The sequence below is a fragment of the Lathamus discolor genome, chromosome 3 (genome assembly GCF_037157495.1).
Source record: "Lathamus discolor isolate bLatDis1 chromosome 3, bLatDis1.hap1, whole genome shotgun sequence".
In the NCBI taxonomy this organism is placed as follows: Eukaryota; Metazoa; Chordata; class Aves; order Psittaciformes; family Psittacidae; genus Lathamus; species Lathamus discolor.
In genome coordinates, this window is record NC_088886.1 from 7,172,650 (window position 1) to 7,192,925 (window position 20,276).

At 44.9% G+C, this 20,276-nt stretch overlaps 1 protein-coding gene across 4 annotated transcripts in view; it reads left to right on the forward strand.

The window, feature by feature from the left end:
* Positions 1-19,779, forward strand: part of LRP8 (LDL receptor related protein 8) — a 197,112-nt gene extending 177,333 nt beyond the window's left edge. For all 4 annotated transcript variants that reach the window (XM_065673311.1, XM_065673312.1, XM_065673313.1 and 1 more), the window contains 12 exons: positions 2,438-2,557; positions 2,687-2,812; positions 4,486-4,657; positions 7,042-7,269; positions 7,638-7,756; positions 9,342-9,481; positions 11,593-11,734; positions 12,151-12,303; positions 12,932-13,162; positions 15,876-15,944; positions 16,163-16,335; positions 17,517-19,779. In XM_065673311.1, coding sequence (XP_065529383.1) covers positions 2,438-2,557; positions 2,687-2,812; positions 4,486-4,657; positions 7,042-7,269; positions 7,638-7,756; positions 9,342-9,481; positions 11,593-11,734; positions 12,151-12,303; positions 12,932-13,162; positions 15,876-15,944; positions 16,163-16,335; positions 17,517-17,555 — 1,712 coding nt within the window. In that variant the 3' untranslated portion in view covers positions 17,556-19,779. The remainder of the gene's footprint in view (positions 1-2,437; positions 2,558-2,686; positions 2,813-4,485; positions 4,658-7,041; positions 7,270-7,637; positions 7,757-9,341; positions 9,482-11,592; positions 11,735-12,150; positions 12,304-12,931; positions 13,163-15,875; positions 15,945-16,162; positions 16,336-17,516) is intronic.
* Positions 19,780-20,276: the final 497 nt, after the last annotated feature.

Genomic DNA, 20,276 nt, shown 5'->3' on the forward strand with positions numbered 1-20,276 from the left:
GAGAGATAACTGAGAGATGACTTTATCCATTTTTGGATTTTACATGTTGTTGCTGCTTCCCTTAGAAATGACAGCAGGTAATTCTCTGCAGCTTCCTGCTCACTCTGGGCTGGTGACAATGCTCAAGCGTAAGAGCCAGCTCTGCGTGTCAGAGTCAGCAGAATGGAAAGCCCACACCAGAGAGCTGTGCCACTCTCACTAGGGCAGCTCCTCTCTCAACTTTCCCTCCTGTCAAACACTGTGGGCACCAGCCCTGATCTGCAGCATTACTCAGACACATTGGATTTGTTCCCCAGTGCAGAAATGTCTCGGGCAGAGAGACTCTTTCCATGATGTCATGGAGCACCTGTAGCATGGAGCTCAGTGCCTGACTCAGAAATAATTCATGTTCAGGAAGAACTGTCAGTCATTCTTCTGTATCAGTGCCTAGTGAGGATGCTCTTACCTTGTGCTTTCAGTATGGCCTTGCTTCCTTCTTACACTAATCCACATCTCCCTGTCTTTCTGAGTGGGTGTTGTAACTTGTCTGTCTGTGGAGGTCTCTCAACAAAGCTGACAGCCCAGTTTATCTCAGAAGACAGGGCAGTGGCGCAGCTCAGCTGGGCCTGGTGCTCAGCTTGGTGCCCTGGCTGACGAGATGCAGTCCCAAGCTGGCAGTGAAGTGTGGTTTTGAGTCAGGAAGCCGAGCAGAGAATGGCCCCCAAAGAAAACATGTTTCTTTGAGTGATGTGGATTGCTGTGAATGTAACACCCACACAGAAGTAATCCACACAGAAGGCAGGAGATGCAGGACATGCTCCTCATCTTGGTGTGTCTGTCTAGCTGTGTGCTAGACGCTGCAGTGCCCTCCAAGATTGCCAAAAGAAAGCACGACAGAAGACGGAGCATCACTTGTCTTATTTTAGGCAGGCAGTGAATATACTGCTTGAACTTTAGCTAATGGGCAGCAGCTGCCCAGCAGAAAGAGAACAGGCTTATGTCTCTGCCAGGCTCCTCCTCAGCTCTGACTGAGAAGTGTAGCAAGTGAACCAGCACTTGATTTACAGTCTCTCCATTCCACAAAGTACCTCTGAAACTATGGGAATCATATGAGTGAGTTTGCTTGTTAGTTGAAACAGCCTTTGTAGTATTTTGCAGAGAGCAGTTGTGCATGTTTATGACCCCATTTTCTGGAGTTCTGTGCAAGGACAGGAATATATGATACCCATTAATAAACATCAGTGACAACACACAGTGACTCTGTGGATGTCTTCTTGGAGCCTAGTGAACTTGCTCTATTAATAATGTATTGGTATCTGTATGTGTGTGGCTTTGATAGGAAGGTGAAAGCATCCCAGAGCTGAGATGGGGTTCCTTCTGGCATGGTATTTTTCTAGTCTTCCTGACTTCATTAGCTTGTGGTTGTTTTCATTTTCTTCGAAGAGCACTAGTTTAATGGCTCTGCTATACTGCTCACCTGCAGTGTGCAAGGAAGCAAGAAGTAAGAGATAAATGAAAAATTTGCCTTTAAATTGCATTATAGATTGAAGCAGACCAGTTTTGCTTGTTCTAGTGAGCCCACTATCCCTGAAATCCCACAGCTTCTCTTCAGCAGCCTTACTTAGGGAGAGGACTTTTACACCTTGCATAGGTTAATTATAACAAGAAATGTTATTTCTGACAGGAGACCAGCTTTCCTCAACCTCTCATGCAGTTCCAATTACAAGGATCCACGTAGTCTGTTTTTCATTTCAGCACTTGAAAGCAGGATCAGAAAGGTGGCCTTGGGATCCGACAGGGACCCAGGAAAGGATTGGGTTCATAAATTGCACACTTGGGCTGATGCAGGCTGCCTGCAGAGGCTGTAGTGTGGGATGTGCTTGTGGGAGGACTGTACCTCGGTGTTAATGGAGTATCTCTGACAGACTGTACTGTGGTGTTTTCTGGAATTTTCACATAGATCATTCCTTGGAGCTAGATGGGAAAATAGTATTTCAAAATAGCTGGCCCTTGGGAGGTGAGATTCCCCCAGCATGAATTATTAAAGCTCAGAGAGACTGTTCAGAAAAATCAACATGAACTAGTGCATGGGGAAGAAGGAGCCTTCTGGAGAGAGCCCTTAGGTCCCTTGGAAGTTTCTCACATGTGGCAGAACATGCTCAAAGCAGCAGCTCTCTGATGGGATGAGATGCAGAGACTCACATACACTGTATCCCCAGGGCTCCCTGTTCATTTAGGCACTAGCTTTTCAAATGATCCTACAGTGTTGGTTTGGAATAATAAAGAGCCAGAAAGTGATATGGTGGTGGCTTCCTATCTGTGAAGTCACTCATATGCTCTGTGGCTAGCTCCTGGCTACCAAAAGCTATGATATATGGGAAAATGTCTCTCAGAACATCTCTTAATTTTGTTCAGTCTTACAACTAAAAGTCACAGATAATCTGTGTATCCCTTTCAGGTATTAATGAGTGCTCTATGAACAACGGTGGTTGCTCACACATATGCAAAGACTTGAAGATTGGTTATGAATGTGAATGCCCGCCCGGATACAAGCTTCTGGATAAAAAAACGTGTGGAGGTAATTTACATGCAAACAGCAGTCCCTTGTGTTTCGCCATACAGAGACGTGATTATATTCACTTCAGCGTTGCTCCATCACAGATGGTTTGATTTCAAGTTATTGATGGGTTTCAAACACTCCTTTCAGACATAGATGAATGTGAGAATCCAGACGCTTGTAGCCAGATCTGCATTAATTACAAGGGGGACTACAAATGCGAGTGCTACGAAGGATACGAGATGGACACCCTGTCCAAGAACTGCAAAGCTGTAGGTAAGACAACACCACAGGCACTTCAACTCTGCTTGCTCAACATCCCAACTCTGATAAGAAAACATGCTTGCAGGGCTGAGGCTGGAGGAACAGAAACAAAAGGAAACTAGCAAAGAAGGAAAGCAAAGGCGTTTCATTCCAAGCAGCACAGAACTGCTGTAGTGATAGCAGATGCGTCTCTAGGCAAGAACTACTGATCATGCAGATCAGAATATTTTAACAGTGTACAGAGCAAGATTACAGTCACTAGCTGGCTGTTTGAAGCTGAAACTAGAAAAGAAAGTCTTTTGACAGGTGTTATTAAAAACAGTGCAGCAAAAGCATTTAGTGGTGATGCTGTTAAAAGGAAGAAAACATGCCAATTAAAGCACAGTGGGTTAGCCACCTCGCCACCCTCCTATGCAAATACCAACATGAACACCAGCAGTTTGCTTGACCTTATTGCAGAAATGAATGTTAATGTCAGAGGGATGGAAAGCTGAATTGCGCAAGACCGAGCATTAGCCATGCAGGGGGGGTTTTAACGGAAATGGTGGGTCTCTTGGGGAAGAGTTACCTGCAATACAGAGTTGCTTCTCTAGTGCTGTCCTGCACATCTATGTAGCCTCTTCCTTCCCAAGTTCTATATGGTAGACACAGTGCCCTGCTGTCCTCATAAAGTCTGTTAGTCTCACATCTGCCATGAGTTAGGACTGACCTAAATCCTGGGACAGTGACCTGCTTGTTGGTTAGAAAATCGTGTTGTGCCCAAGTCTGTGCATGATGTATTCCAGAGCTAGAACTTTGTCCCAGCTCTTCCCTCTCAGTGTCTTGTTCCTTAGCCCCAGTGAAAGGACACTTTTTGCTAGGATCTTCAACTGGCTACTGTTGGAGAGGACAAGGACATGCACCTCTTGGTCTAAGCTAGAGACACAGGTGCCTGCCTCCTTCAGTAGGAAACTGGCCACCATGGGGCCCACTGTGAATGACCATGGAGGCTAAGGTGCTGGCTATGGTCTTCTAAGCAAAGTAACTTGATATCTGTATGTCCTGCTCTCCTGGAAAATTCAGGTCAACTTTATGTTTGAGAGGCTTCAGCCTTGGCTGGCTTGAGATTGTGACTGGAGTAGCAGTATCATCAGCACCCAGGCTGCTGGCTCTAACACCACCCACCCCCCACAAGAGAGATGTGAACTGCCTGAGCCCAAGTGCTCAGGTGACTGTTGTGAGTTCTGCACGTACATGGCAGTCTAAAATTCCTCTCCAGCAACCAGTCCTGGCTTTGCTGGATTCACTGTGGCTCTGTGATACCTTGAACCTGTCTGTCTGCCTTCCTGCCAACCAGCCCAGAGCCTGGGCTTCCTTCTCTTCCTTGTCCTGGCCATGAGTCACCAAACTCTGGCCCATGTATATTGTATCTAAAATGTGTGATTGAACGTGAGAACATTACCCAGACTTTTGCTTGTGGCTTAGCAGAATGGGCAGACCAAGAGCTAGTGTACCTCTAGTGACCACAGAGATACTGTGGTACTCCATGTCCACATGATAGTTCTGCCTCTGGAAGCCATTTACACCTGCTTTTGGTGTGGTGTAAAGCTTCCTTACAAAGCAGAACTATCAGTGACTGAGAAGAGAAATGAAAGCTGAGTCGAGCCCTTGGGTCAGCTGCTAAACTGACTGCTTTTCTATGGTAGGCAAGAGCCCATACCTGATCTTCACCAACCGCCATGAGGTCCGCAAGATAGACCTGGTGAAAAGGGACTACTCTCGCCTCATTCCCATGCTGAAGAACGTCGTGGCGCTGGACGTTGAGGTGTCCACAAACAGGATATATTGGTGTGATCTGTTCTACCGAAAAATCTACAGGTAAGGGGCAAGAGAGGATGAGTGGTTTGGTACCTTCCCAAAGCTATGGTTCAACCTGCACCCTTAAAGGACAACCTGCAGAGAGCAGTGCAGGGTACCCGAAGGCTTTTCTTCCCTTACTGGATTATCTGTTGTGGCCCAGACTTTTTAAGCTTCTTTAGGAACTGATAAAGAAATCAGGGCTTTGTGCAGTGATCTGGTTTGGTAGTGCAGGAAGGCTTTTTGTCAATAATAGATCCTGCTGCATTTGTGCAATTACATGTAGACTCCTGTTTACTGAATTATACTATTGCCAAGCAGTGCTGTGAGAGACTGCTGCTGTGCTGTGTGCTTGCAGTATGTGAAACCACAAGGGGCTGAAAGCACAAAGGAGGCAGATGAGGGGAGCAAGGATGCAGCAGTACAGATACTGGCTGCCCACTGTAGACTCTGCTAGACTGGGTTTAAATTCACAGCGTTTGACCACAGCACACATTCTGTGATTCTCCTTCCTTCTTGAGCTGTCCTATGGCATCCATCACAGTATTATGTACCAGGGCTTTGTGAGTGTGCCTAGTTAAAAATGTATTTAATTTATGTGCTGAAAATCCCCCATGTATATTCTGATTTGCATAGCTGTTGCAGCCTGTTGCAGCTTCTACAGCGATTTGTTCTGGATTTTAGCTAATGATCAGGCAAAGGTTGATTGGTTTCAGTGTGTGGGAGCCAAGGCAGGGTTTCTGTAGGCTCCGCCATTGGCAGGGAAATTTGCACAGGCTGTGCTGGGTATGAAGCATTCGAGTAGCTCGGCAGGTACCCTGAGTCTGTGGGGATCTGAAAATGGGGAGATAGCATAGAAGAAAGCTGCTTTCATTGAGCCTGATTCTGCAGGCACAGGCAGGGTGGGTAAGGGTTTTGTATGCATACACAAGAGTTACTTGAGACCCACTGCTCCTTCTGCAGCTGACAGTGAATGCCCTGGGGCACTGGGGGCCACTGAACAGCGTACATACCCTGGACATGTCTATACCAAGCTTTTGTCTTTCTCCAAACAGCAGGATTTTTCTCTTTCTTAATGCTACTTGCATGAGCTTTGTTGTAAGTTTCACCTTGTCTGCAGAGCAAACTGTGCAGTTGTAAATTCTCAACAATTACTGTTTAAGATACTGCTACCACCACTAATATTGAACCCTTCTAAACAAAAAGCCACCATGTCCTTCCAGCAGAGAACAGGACTCACCTGCAGGAGCCCTCTGGGGAAAAGCAGGCTATAGCTGAGAGGCTGTCACAATGTGAAAACTGGGACAGGAGGTAATTGCTGACAAGAGGTCCCGTCTTTCTTAATGCACCTCACTTGCCTTTCCAGCTCCTCTCCTACTGAGGTGATGTCCCCTTTGGGGTGTCAGATCTTTTACAAGATTTAGTTGCTGGGAGATTTGCTGTCACCTGTACTTCAGCCCTCCCATTCTGGAAGCCACAGGAACCTCTCTCAGCTTCCCCACCAAGTGTAGCGGGTGAGCCTGAGGGTACAGTGCAGCAGCTCTCCGCAGTGGTGGACAGGAAGTACCGAACACGCTGTTAACGCTGAGGAGGAGTTACCTGGCCTGGAGTTGCGCAGTTAGAACACGTGCTGCTCATCAAACTGAAACAACAGTCTTTTTTAAGATGTACCAAGTTACTCTAGGAGCCAGACTAAGCATGCAAACTCCATCTCAGTTCACTTGGTGCAATTGATACTGGTGCAGGGGCAACAGTGCAGAATCAGCCTGTGTGCTTGTAGGAGCAACACTGAGTTTCTTACCAATCATCCATGTGGAGTTTGCTGCCTTCCATTAGTGTTTGGAAAGATGTGGAGGCTGCCATTGATGTTTAGTGAACATTTTCTTTGTATCTAACGAGATCACTTGCCAAATTAGTACAGCTCCATGAATCCCTGTGATGAATCATAATTAGTTACACAGGTCCTAATTCTGCAGTACATTTAAGCACGTTTCTTTGTATGCTGAATTCAACTCTGTTCAGCTGAGCACTGGAGATTATATTTCTAATGTCCATAAATCCTGTGAATTGATGCTATTGAAATCAACATGTCTGAAGTCAAATGTTTCCCTGGATTGTGCAGTTATAGCAGGAAGCAGGTAGAAAAATGGAATGCCAGTTCCCTGTTCTAGAAATGCCTGTCACCCAGGTGTAGGGAAATGAGAACAAGCTATAGGAAAGCTGAAGGTTGCAGCACTGCTTGCCATAAAGGTTTCTATGTCACCCTTGCAGCCGCTTGTGTACTTTCTTTCCATGGGGATGCAGAGGTGCTACCTGGCATTCAGCTGTCTGAGGGACAATCCCATGCATGTGTTCATGGCCCTCTCTGTGCCATGTCAGCACTATGACGAGTCCTGTCTTTGTAGTGCCTACATAGACAAAGCGAGTGACACCGCCGAGCAGGTGATTCTGATAGACAGCCAGCTGAACTCTCCCGAAGGACTGGCAATAGACTGGGTCCATAAGAACATCTACTGGACGGATTCTGGAAACAAGACCATCTCTGTGGCCACTGCAGATGGAAGCAGGAGGAGGACACTTTTCAACAGTGACCTCAGTGAGCCAAGAGCCATTGCTGTTGATCCTACACGGAGGTAGGTGTAAAGACCACAAACACTCCCTTTGCCAACGGAGATGTTCCAGTCATCTTTCTGCCTCTCTTACAAACTTGTGGGTGGTTCTTAACCTCATCAAGACTTCAGGTGTCCTTTAAGACAGATCCACTGAACTGAGATGGGACTGATGATATAGTTCAACTAAGTCTTTGAAAGGCCACAGCTTGCACTTCTGGTGCAAGTCCTGTGGCAGAGAACCTGTGGAGCAGTATGTGGCTCCATTAGGTGCATACTAGGATTCACTGAAGAGGCTGAAGGGAGAGCAGGGCACGTTCTACCCTGATTATTAGTGCTGATTTCTTACACTAGAGCCCAATTTACTGTGTTGTTCCATCTTTCTCCTTCAGGTTCATGTACTGGTCTGACTGGGGAGACAAAGCTAAGATCGAGAAGGCTGGCCTGAATGGCGTGGGGCGGCAAGTGCTGGTGACAGACAACATTGAGTGGCCGAATGGCATCACACTTGGTAAGAGCCCAGAGAGGAGCTACAGCACCTACTGTGGCTGACATCAATTCATTTTTGTTGTTAATTGTGAAAACAAAATTGTAACTGCACAAAGACAGTGCTTAGTGAGTACATCAAGGGAAGACAGGCGGCCTGCAAAGCCCCTTTCACGTCAACATCCTGCCCAGCCACTTGGGCTGAGGGTGGTGAGATGGAACCCATCTTGGCTTGTACCTTGCATCCTATGAAGACAGGATGAGAGAGCTGGGCTGGTTCAGCCTGGAGAAGAGAAGGCTCCAGGGAGACCTTAAAGCAGCTTCCAGTGTCTAAAGGGGCTACAGGAAATCTGGAGAGGGACTTTTTGCAAGGGCCTGTAGGGACAGGACAAGGGGAATGGCTTTAACCTGACAGAGGGAGATTGAGATGAGATTGTAGGAAAAATATTTTTCACTATGAGGGTGCTGAGGCGCTGGCACAGGGTGCCCAGGGAAACTGTGGCTGCCCCATCCCTGGCACTGCTAAAGGCCAGGTTGGACAGGTCTTTGATCATCACGGGTGTTCTTTTCCCATGGCAGGGAGGTTGAAACAAGATGATCTTTAAGGTCCCTTCCAACCCAAAGCATTGTATGATCCTATTGGCCCACAGTGGGCTGTGGTCACTCTCACTGCACACCAAGTAGCAGGAGAAGGGAGATTTCCTGCTCTCATGGGGCTACAGGGGACACCTTCCTCTGGAGCTACAGCTGTCTGTGTTTGACACCATGTAAATGTGAGGTCCTTTGCTTGGTTTTATACCTGAAAATTCTGGCCGTGACAAGGATGGAGGAGAAAGTGCTGCTACCAGTGCATGGTGTTGAAGTGCTACTGCTGTGAACAAATAACGTTATCCTTTAGTAATTAAGAAATTAATTAATGACTTGTTTAATTACAGAACTTGTTTTGTGTTGGCACTCATCCACTGGCATTCTGTTCAGTGAATCTCATCCAAAATGAGTGAACTTACTCCAGGAAGAGAAATTGAGTGCTTAGTATTCTAAGTAACACTGAATCTTTCCCTTCTACTCTGACCTGCAGCCTCCCCAAAACCTGTTTGGCTTTGGTACGAGTGTCCCCCCCACCAGCCATTCCCAACCAGGAGCACAGCAAGGCTTCAGGACCCAGGATGATTCTTCCCTGAAAATGTGTAAATCACCGCTCCTTCAGAGAGGTGTTTCATTTGAATCACAGTTGTCCTTCAGCAAGAGGCCAAGGACTGAATAGTCTTGAGAGGGATGAAGCTTCTCCCTCAAGCACTGATAAGTGTGACTCTGGGAAGTCCAAACCGCTGCTGGCCTGCTCCTCCTCGTAACAAAAGGACCTCGTTGTACAAAGCTGTCAGTCAGCCATTCCCCACACACAACAGAATGTTCCTCCTTTTTAATCTTATTTATAGGGCCTTATCCCAGCATATCTGGGCACTGAGTCAAAATCAGAGCTAGTGTTAAAAAAAAATAGGGCCCAATAATAAAGAGATTAGTCATGCTGCCAGCGGGAAAAACATGCTGGGCAAGAGAAAAAGAGTGCAGGAGCTGTGTGTAATTCTGCTTCATTGTGTTTCACTTCTCAGATTTGCTGAATCAGCGTCTCTACTGGGTAGACTCCAAATTGCATTCACTGTCCTGCATTGATTTCAACGGCAGCAACAGGAAAGTTCTGATCTCTTCTGTGGATGATCTGAGCCATCCTTTCGGCTTAGCAGTGTTTGAGGTAAGAGTCAAAACTGGCTGCAGAACAGACTGGAGGCTGCAAGAGGTCTCAGCTCTTGATTAAAAGCTCTGCCTTTTGCATAGCAACAACGAAAGCTCAGCAAGGGCGGTCGCTGCTGTAGAAACTGATTAACCTGGTGTGGGTTCAGTGGGGAAAAGTGTTCTTAACGCCCTTAATCAGGAGCAATGCATCGGTCATATCATGCTTTTACTGAATGTAGCATGAGTGTATCCATGAGGATAGTGGTGCCCAGCATAACACCTCCCACAGAACTGGAAAATGGGGTTTCCCTGGTTTGAATTGAGCCAAACGTTCATACAAAGGCCTGGGAGTATCTGCGCAGCAAGGGCCTGGCAGGGCTCCCCCTGCGGTCACTGTAACCAGTGTGTTGCTGAGGGAGGGGTACTTGGCATTACAAAGATGTGTGTTCATCTGGTGCTGAAGGGGTCAGAGAGCTCTCTTTCAGGCTGAACTGCTCCAGGTGTGACACACACACACAAACCCTGCCACATATCAGAGGAACCTCCCTGTCCCCAGAATTACAGCTCTAATCCTACAAAGACATAAGCTCATCTTCAAAGGCTCCCAACTCCTACTTCGGTGTTTTCCACTGAAAACCCACTGAGCTGTAGAGTCAGTACTTTTGTTACCGTTGAGTGTCACACGGCAGCATTACTAAAAGCAGATGGTAATTAATTAAATAGTACAATCCCAACCCTCAAATGCCATCAGGGAAGAACTCAGACCTGCTGAGATCTACACAAATTACTACCTAAATGGGCATCCACATTGCTGCTGTTAGCTCATACAGAACTACTCTCTAGCAGGGCCCATGGCTAACAGCTTCCTTGCAGTTTGTATCTCATGCTTAAGATCTAATATATGAGATACATGCGTTCCAAACTGCATTCCCCATCTTATCTCAGGAGTATTCTAGAGCTATGGAAGACATAATTGAAATTCCTGCTGTGGCTGGGTGGAAGCAGAGAGCCCATTCAGCTCTTCCTGCCCTGGTAGAGGATTGCCAAGTGTCACTACCTTAGGACAGCGGAGTCTTCTGTTGTAGCCAAGCTCCCTTCTGTGATCACCTAAACAATTATGGGAACAAAAGCTTCAACTTTGGCCCCTCACTTAGAGAAGCTATAGCAGAGGAAAGGTGTCTGGTTGGCTCCGTGTCACAGGGTGCGTCAGCCTCCTTTCTTTTCTCGTCATGTCACTTTCATAGGTTGGCTTTTGACTCAGGAAAACCCTCTTCCATAAACCCCTTACTCCTCCCATTCAATGTGTATGGTATCTGGGCATCTTACTCTGGGCACAGGTTTCCCCAGGACAATGCTGCTCTTTACTGTGATGCTCACAGCAGTGTTTGGAAGGATCTCTTGGGTTATTTCACCTGTTACACCCTTCCTCATCTGAATGGCTGGTCTGAATAACAGACAATCCTTCTGCTTTTGATAATTTAATTTTTTATTTCATTATGATTTCAATAAATAACTCTTGTTCTCCAGTAATGTGGCTTTCCTTACTGTATTATATGTGGGTTGAGCAGGCAGCAGCGCATATAGCTGAGCAAGCAACTGAATAGTTTGATAACTGCAGTTCCTGTGTACCTCCTTGACCTGTTATTTTGCATCTTCAGTCCCAGTATGCCATGCAAAAGATATTAATAAATAGATACGCATCTCCCAGGTGTGCTCTAGGCACTGGCCTCTTTATGGACACCTGTTCAAGGCAGGTCTTAACTTTGGAAAGGGGAAAAAAACCAGCAAAACAAAGGTTTTTGGTGTGGCCTTTTGGTTCTGCTTGTGCTCCAGCCTGGCTTAAAAAACAAACAGTTGAGAAACAGAATGAATGCAACTCTGTACTTAACCAGATTTCTGTTCCCTCCTGTCAGTCTCATAGCTACTCAAATGGCTAAGCACTTTGTAGACATGTGGGATTGCTGTGCTTTTGAACACTCAAAATGCCAGTGCCCAAAAAAACCCCAGAAAGCTGCCATGGTGTGAACCAGCGGTGCCCCAGGGTAGGAGCACAGTGCAGTGACAGACTACTGGAGTTTAATCCAGCTTGACTTGGATTTGAGGAGTTCAGGAATGCGATGTTTCCTGCAGGACAGAGTGTTCTGGACTGACCTGGAGAACGAAGCGATCTTCAGCGCCAACAGGCTGAATGGTTTGGACATCTCCATTCTGGCAGAAAACCTCAATAATCCTCATGACATTGTGGTATTCCACGAGTTAAAGCAGCCCAAAGGTAAGGCCTAAATGAGGTTTATTTGAGCTAGTAAACGAAATGCTTCCTGGTGGCCCTCAATGAGAGAGAAAGCACAGGTAATAATGTGAAATCAGTGCCTAAAGTCTGAAGTTTCTGCATGATTAATTCAGCAGCAATTATTGAGAAGTCTGCAATTTGTTAATAGCTGTTTAATTAACACCTCTGATAACAGTGAGTTACCCTTGTCGCGGCGATGCCTGCCATTTGTCTCCTATTTGGGCAGTTTGGGCAGCAGAGTGTAAGGTCTCACTCTGCTCCAAACTGAAGAGATGTTTAAGCAGCCCAGTTAATTGAGGTAGGGAGTGGAAGAGTCTTCTTGAACTGGTATGTCTTTGCCAAGAACAAGAAATAAATAATTAGAAAAATAACTTGTCTTTTCTTCCATCCTTGAACAGCTCCAGATTCCTGCGAGCTCAGCCCCCAGCCCAATGGAGGCTGTGAGTATTTGTGTCTCCCTGCACCTCAGATCTCTCCCCATTCTCCCAAGTACACCTGTGCCTGTCCTGACAACATGTGGCTGGGTCCTGATATGAAAAAATGCTTCAAAGGTAAATACAGTCACATCACTCTTGTGCTACTCCAACCAATCATACTTGTAGTGAATACACTGGCTTTTGTATGGCACCACATGCTGCCCTCTGAACACAGCATTGTGGTGCCCTTTACTGAAAGCTTGCTTGGTTTGCACAGCATGAGAAAAAGATACAGGAAAAAAGGATAAGACCCAACACTAAAAGTGTGAATGGTCAATAAATCATTAAGATCTGCCACGTTGATACTGGATCTGAAGAGGCCACAGTCAATGCTGATAACATCCTGAAGAGACAAATGGTTTCAGTGAGTTTTCCCTAACGTGCAAAATTCAGTTCCCTGGTACAAAATCGTCGTCTTCTGAGGTACTGAGAAAAGAACAAACCACGAGTTGTTTAACTACTCAACAACCCTCCATCCAGATGCTTTGTTACTGTTAATGAATTCAGCTTGACTTCAGGAAATCATTTCTGTAGCTTCACGCAGAGACCTATTGATAGTCTGACTGCTTGGTAGATAGAACTGGAATTTGGTTTTTGCTTCTAATCATTAAACATAACAGTCCTCCCCAGGTTTATAGCACCATTTGTGATTTGCTTTGTGTACTGACTTTAACCAAATATCATTGTTACTCTTGTTTTTCAGATCTTCCAATGACTTCAACTACTGTACTGGTTTCTACAACCACAGCGTCAAGTACTGCTGGTACCACGACCATCACACCTGTACTTGGCAGTGCCAATAACACCACTGAAGTTGTCCCCAAAGCTGTATCAGAAGCTACAATTACCACCCCGAGTTTTCATTTAGCTTCCACCACGTCCATCCTGATAGACTCTGAGATGACCACTGGAAACAGCAATTTATCACAGCACTGTAAGAGAATGCAATTCCTCTTTTCTTTTCCTATATATATATACTGTGTCACAAAAACTCATGCACTAACCTAACATCTGTGCCACTGTCATGGTTTAACCCCAGCTGGCAACTAAGTACCATGCAGCTGCTTGCTCACCACCCCTGCCAGGGGGATGGGGAGGAGAATAGGGGAGGAGAAAAGTAAAACTCATGGGTTGAGATAAGAACAGTTTAATACTTAAAATAAATACAATATAATACTACAAAAATAACAATAGCAGCAATAATAATGAAAAGGGAAATAACAAAAGATATGGAAAAAGAAGAACCAACAAACAGTGATGATGCACGATACAGTTGTTCATCACCCACTGACAGATGCCCAGCCCGATCTGGGCCTTCCAGGTAACTGCCCCCAGTTTCTAGACCAGGCATGACGTGCTGTGGTACGGAATACCCCTTTTTGGCTAGTTTGGGTCCGGTGTTGTGTCTCTGTTTCCTCCCAGCTTCCCATGCTCACTGGCAGAGCATGAGACTGAAAAGTCTTGATCGGGGTAAGCACTGCTCAGCCACAACTAAAACATCGGTGTGTTATCAACCTTGTTCTCAGACTAAAGCTGAAACCCAGCACTGCACCAGCTACAGAGAGAAAATTAACTCTATCCCAGCTGAATCGAGGACAGTTAGAAACAGGTCAGATGCAGGAGACATCAGGTACTATTTCTGCAGGCATCTCTGTTATGATGGCTGATGTGATTCTACTCACTCTGGATGTCAGGGAACTTACTTACATCAGGTTTTCATCCACCACACATCAAGCAGACTCTAGACATGAGGCCCTGAGAGTTCACAGCAGTCCTTGCCCTGTGCCCACTACTAGTTCATCCCAGCTTCAGTGCTGTTTGCAGTGCTGCACGTTGTAAGATGGATGATTCTAAGGCACTTCACCTATTTTAGTTGTTAATGTGATCCAGCACAAGCTGTGGGTGAAAAATGCTGCCTGTCCAGCCTCAGCCCTGCTGGAAGTGTGGAATTACTTCAGCCCAAGGCAGAAATGAGTAACGAAACACCAGCCTTACCACCCTCAGTTCTAACAGGTGACCCCTCTAGATCCTGCTGCCAAGGGACAACAGAAAAGCTGAACTGATTTTCCAGAACAAACCCCAAATTCTAGTCCAGAGAGAAGACTTCACCCTTCAGGGTTGTAGTTCAGGGCCTCAAACAGATCCAGATTGCTTGAAGAAATCTTTTTGGCCTTAAACATTTCCCTGAGCAGAATAGGCAGTTTCTGTTGCATCTGGAAAGCAAAATTCAGCCGTCCCCATTAGAGTTGGGTGCCTGGTTTCAGGAACAGCGATGGAGCACGCTCCATACTGCGTGTGGGGAAGCATATTCCAATTTCTGAAATTCATTTCTTACGTTCTTGTTGTGCAAATTTCTTTCCAGTGCAATTAATCTTTTAACAAATCATGGAAGATTTTATAGTCCACATTTGAAACAGTCTCTTTTGTTAGCAAGTAAATAACTATGGGATAGAACAACCTGCCAGAGGGAAGTATTTAAAAGGAGAAAATGCCTGTTAAGCTCCATGGATTGGTGTGTCAAAAGAAAAACTGCAGGTAGTTCCTGCTCTCAATTCCTGACACTTTAGCAAAAACAGATTTTCTGTGCTGATCCCTCGTTATAAAAGCTCCGAGCAAACATTTTTAAATGTATAACCAGAAAGGTGCATTGATGATATATTTTTAATCATTTTCCTCTATAATTGTGGGGTTTTTGCTCCTGTAAGTCCAGCGCTGAGTTTTGGCATCAGTTTTGCACGCTGAGGCAGGCTGCAGCAGTGAGTGCTGTACGTGTTCACTAACTCCTCAGCTGCAAAGCAAGAAGAAAAATAATTACAGAGGAGCTGTGAGGATGGCTTTGAACCACATTCTTTTTCTGACAGCTCAGTAAATCATTAATTGTGTCAGTACTAAAAAGCGTTCTGCTGAGGAGTTCTAAGAGCACTCTTCGCCATCCCCTGATCCATGCAGGGAATATCCATTAAACATCATGCTTTGTAAAACTGCCCTCCTTTTGTCTGCTTGAAAACACAAGGCACAAGTGCAACCGCTCACTCATTGCTGGGCAGAGCTTCTCCATCTGGTAACACTGCACCGAGCACTTCCCTGACCCTCGGCACCCTCCTGGTGTGGGGTTTACATCCTGCAAGGGCAGGAACACTTTCTGGCCAGGCTGTGCATCCTTCCTAGGATGAAGCAGGCCAGGTTCGGGTGTATGTGCTTCTTCCATACTGATTTTATTACAACTTTTTGTAAACTCTTTAATTACAAAAGCTTTCTGATGGGCAGAACAACACTGAATCACAGGATAGTTTGGGTTGGAAGGGACCTTAACGCTCATACAGTTCCAACCCCTGCCATGGGCAGGGACACCTTCCACTAGAGCAGCTTCCTCCAAGCCCCTGTGTCCAACCTGGCCTTGAACACTGCCAGGGATGGGGCAGCCACAGCTTCTCTGGGCACCCTGTGCCAGCACCTCAGTACCCTCATAATAAACAATTTCTTCCTAATAGCAAATCTAAATCTCCCCTCTTTCAATTTAATTTTTCCCCTTGTCCCCTTAGTACCTGCTCTCATAAACATGGTTACCAACATAAACCATTCCTTAGACACGGCTTTAAAACCAGCACGAATGAGTTAAATGATCAGAACAACTTCTGTAATTACAGATGCGAATAATGACCAAGGCTTTGATTCCACCGTGACAGCAGCTGTCATTGGCATTGTCATTCCTGTCGGTAAGCTGATTTGATGTAACCTTTGAAGATCACACCAATGTGCTAATGCAAATACACTCCTCTGAGTTTCAGGGGTGGGGGTGGAAAGGCGCACAGGAACTGCTGAAATAGGGAATAGCAGCCTGGCTTTGAGACATGGGCATGTACATGGGGACATCCCAGGAGATTCCTGTCTGGCCAACAGCCTTATCTTTCCCTTTTCATTCCCCTTTCCTCAGTGGTCATTGGCTTGCTGTGCATGGGGGGATACCTCATCTGGAGAAACTGGAAACGGAAGAATACTAAAAGCATGAATTTTGATAACCCGGTGTATAGGAAGACAACAGAAGAGGAAGATGAAGATGAAATCCACATTGGGCGGACTGCCCAGATTGGACATGTCTACCCAGCAGTAAGTATCTGCTGGGTTATATAAGATACGTATATATACCTCATATATATATAATATATATATATTTATATTTTTTTTATACATATATATTCCTCACATATATATAAGGAACCTGCTGATGGAGAAGATTCATTTTATTGAGAGTTTAGATGCAGATTTATCACCAGCCAATTACAGTGTTGGTTATTTGCCATATAATGACAAGAAAGAACTTATTTAATATTCGCTTGTATAGGCAGAAGCCTTGACTTCTAGGCAGCTCATGCAGTTACTGTACTGTAGGTTACCCTGCTCTTGCAGGGGGGTTGGACTAGATGATCTTTTTAGGTCCCTTCCAACCCTTGGGATTCTGTGATTCTGTGATTCTGTGAATACGGTGGTCTATATAACCAGATATTCTGTCCAAATGAAGATAAATTGTCCTCATCAATATACCTAGCAAGCATACCTGCCTTAAGAGCTCAGTATGTGACAGCTGATCACTTACCCTCCACTGGATTCTGTTGTATCTGTGCTTAGACTGCCAAAGTATCTAAACTATTTTAAGTACATCTTGAGTTTTTCTGCAAATCAGGGAGGGTATTTTCGCTGTAATAACAGTGTAACGATGAGTCAGATTCCTCACAAGGAGGAGCGAATGAGGTTCTGTTAAGAGGTTAAGGACATTTGCTTTGGCAAGATTAAGCTTTACAAAACGGAAACGCACATTTTGATAGCAAGTCCTGTGCAGAAGAGAGAGAAGCCTCTCTTCTGTAGGGGAGTTTGTTTGTAAAGGTGCCTCCTTCAAACCAGCAGCCCTGGTGACAGGAAATGCCAGCAGTTATAACTGCACTGTATTTTAAGAGAGAGCATAAAGCTCCATAAGTAATGAGTTAAGGCAGTATAGCTTCTATAGGCAGGGAGACATGTAGGTGATGCCCTATATATCTAAAGATTGTGTGAAAGATCACACTAGAGGTGTCATCCCTCACAAGGAGTCTTATCCAATACACAAGTGAAATAAACTTTGCAAAGCACCCAAGTAACACTTGAGTGAGAAACCCCATTTGGAGGGGAAGAACATCAGTGCTTGAAATAGATTTGTCACCAGTACATTGGGACAACAATGAGATTTTTAACAAGAGATGCAAGTTAGGAACACATCACACATGTTCTCGAGTGTGTCTGTTTCTCTTTCACAGCGTGTAGCATTAAGCTTAGAAGATGACGGGTTGCCGTGAGGATGAAGCTGCTGCTCCAAACAACACATTGAACAAATCTGCTTTGGATCCCAGAACCTGCTTCTTCTTTCCGATCGTTATTTATGTTGCAGAAGGGTAACCACAAAGTTATAATGAACTGCAAACATCCAAAGGATGTGAAAGTTTTGTATGTATAATCTTTTATACACACTTTAACTTGTTGCACTACCCATTTGTGATAGTGAATAAGCGACGGCTGAGCTACTAACTCAATGTCCATAACCAGCCCGGCTGAAGGTTCGGTAGCGATTGCTTTATTTTAAGACTATATTTATAGAGATTTTGTAAATATGTTGACTATGCTTTGTGGCTATCCATCAACATAAGTAAAACCAACCCTGTACAGGCAGCTTAGAAATATTTATTAACAAAAATCTGGATTATAAGATCTGTTCTGTAAATATAGTAGAGGGGTGAGAGTATTTATTTTTTGTATGTTTGGCTTGCTGTGCATAGAGTATCTGTGTCTATATCTGTCTGGACCAGACAGATACATAGGCATATAAATATATACATATATATAAAAATATACCTATATTTTAAAACTACTAGCCTACATTTATGAGAATTAGGGATAATTGAATTTTTACCAGATGTTTGAGAAGCTTGCTTTGAAATCTGAAGACAGGAGCTAAGGTAACTGACGGAGGGAGCACTCCCATAAGATGCAGAGCTCCCGAGTTGCTTTTACATTCCCCACTCTATCCCGAAGGATTCATCTGCAGTGCTTGTACGTGAAGAGTGTCACTGTTCTCAGTCAAGAGAAACTCCTACAGCACCCAGTTTGTGCGTTGTATTGTTGCTATGTACAGCTTGGTACAAATTGGATCTAGGCTTTTTGTGTGGTTTGTTTCTAAATGGAAATCTGAAGTTCCTTTCCCTACTGGGAATCTTGCACCTCTCAAATTAGCTTGGAATTAGCAGAAACAACAATTTATCCCTATATTCCTGTACACCCAAAGTGTGCACTGTCACCTGGCTCATCAGGAAAAGAAACCCAACACAATGACAGAAGTTGATTCCTTCCCTCCTTCTCCTTTTCCTCGGCTCACATTAAGAGTCCAAATTTAGGAGATGCTGTGCGGCAGGGGCTTAATTCAGCATATGTAGCAGTTACCTTATTGCTGCCATTGCAACAACCTGCACCAGGCCAAGTCTCCAGTACCAGAGCACTGGGCAGGGAGGTTAAAGAAGGTTAAAATTCATCCTACACCTTGCAGAAAAACCATGTTGTTCTCACCTCATTCTATAAGATTCCCAGGGAATTCTGTAGGAAGCAAATACCCGTCACTGCATGATGGACTAGTGCCTCCCTGACCCATACAAAAAGCTTGAGAGACCTTCCTGGCGTTCTTACGTCAGTCCAAGCTTTTGTGTTCCCGTGAGTAGAAGAAGCTCAGCCTGAAAAGCTCTGGGGTGATTCTTCCTTTTTTTCCTTTAGTTTTCCTTTCTTTTAGAATAAATTCAGTGTTCTGTGAGCGGGGAGTTGATTCTTGACTAAGAAAAGGAGGAAAGTTGTCTATAAAGCCCCTGTGTGCGTTACAAACCGAAGGCGTACTCTCAGAATCCTCCATGGCCTGCAGAGACAATGCCTAAATAATGAAGCATCCTTCTATTCAAATTTTAGAGTTGAAGGCAGTGAACAGATGAGTGCGATACCCACGCGTTGTTCTAAGGTAGAAAGCTGTTTCTACGGCTGCATGTGCTGTGTGCATGAAGGAGAGAACTGAGGCCGTATGTGATAACACTGTAACTAACAGACCCCTGTAAATAGATTTGGAACTTCTCCAGTTTTGATACTTTTCTAAGAACGCAGCCGCAAAACCCAACCTGTACAAACCACCTCTGGAAGGCTGCAGTTTTTCACGCCCTTGTAAATGAACTCAATGTGCAGCGCTGGATTCAGCCTTTCCAGGTTTATAACGACTGAGAAGTCAAACACCAAATTGGTTTTTTAAAGAGCTTATTTTCAGTAACGGTTCCGATTGGTCGGATGGTGTTTAACAAACACTGTAATCCTCCTGATCTCTGTTGTCATGTCCAGTTCTGTTAGTATAAGGTCTTGCTTGGTGCCTTTTGTGTTCCAGTTTTTATGTTACGGACAAAAGGACCAGGGCGGGGAGGGGGAGGGAGACACTTTGCTGTTGGACATCCATGAGGGTCACTGGAAACCAAATGAACACATTTGTAACACAGTGCACTGTTTCTATAGAAAGATTAAATTTTTTTTATCTGGGACTACTGAGCTAATTACTTTGTAGTGCCTGAAGCACCATCCTAGACCTGGGGCTCTGCTGTATTTTGGGAAGAGTTAAGGAAAACTCTTACTTTCCAAACCTAACGCGGGATTTGGGAATGCTACTGTATAACCCGGCTGTTCAGCTGCAGTGCTGTGACAGCAGCACTGCAGACAGTTCATACTCTACACAGAAAGAATTGGCTTTCTCTGCCACTCTGGGTTTGGTCATCTTCACAGGAATGGAAAATGGTGCCAGGCATGTTATTTCCATGAGCTGAACCATTGTATCAGTGATGTAACTAAAACAGGTAAAACCTCCAGTGGTGCCAGTACACTAATCCGCACACCTGTACACTACATGTACACTAGTCCTTGCCCACTGGGATAAACTTGTCTCAAAAATGAATGGCACATGCAACAAAACTGGTGTCATTCTTAACCTGAACTCTTACACATTAGAA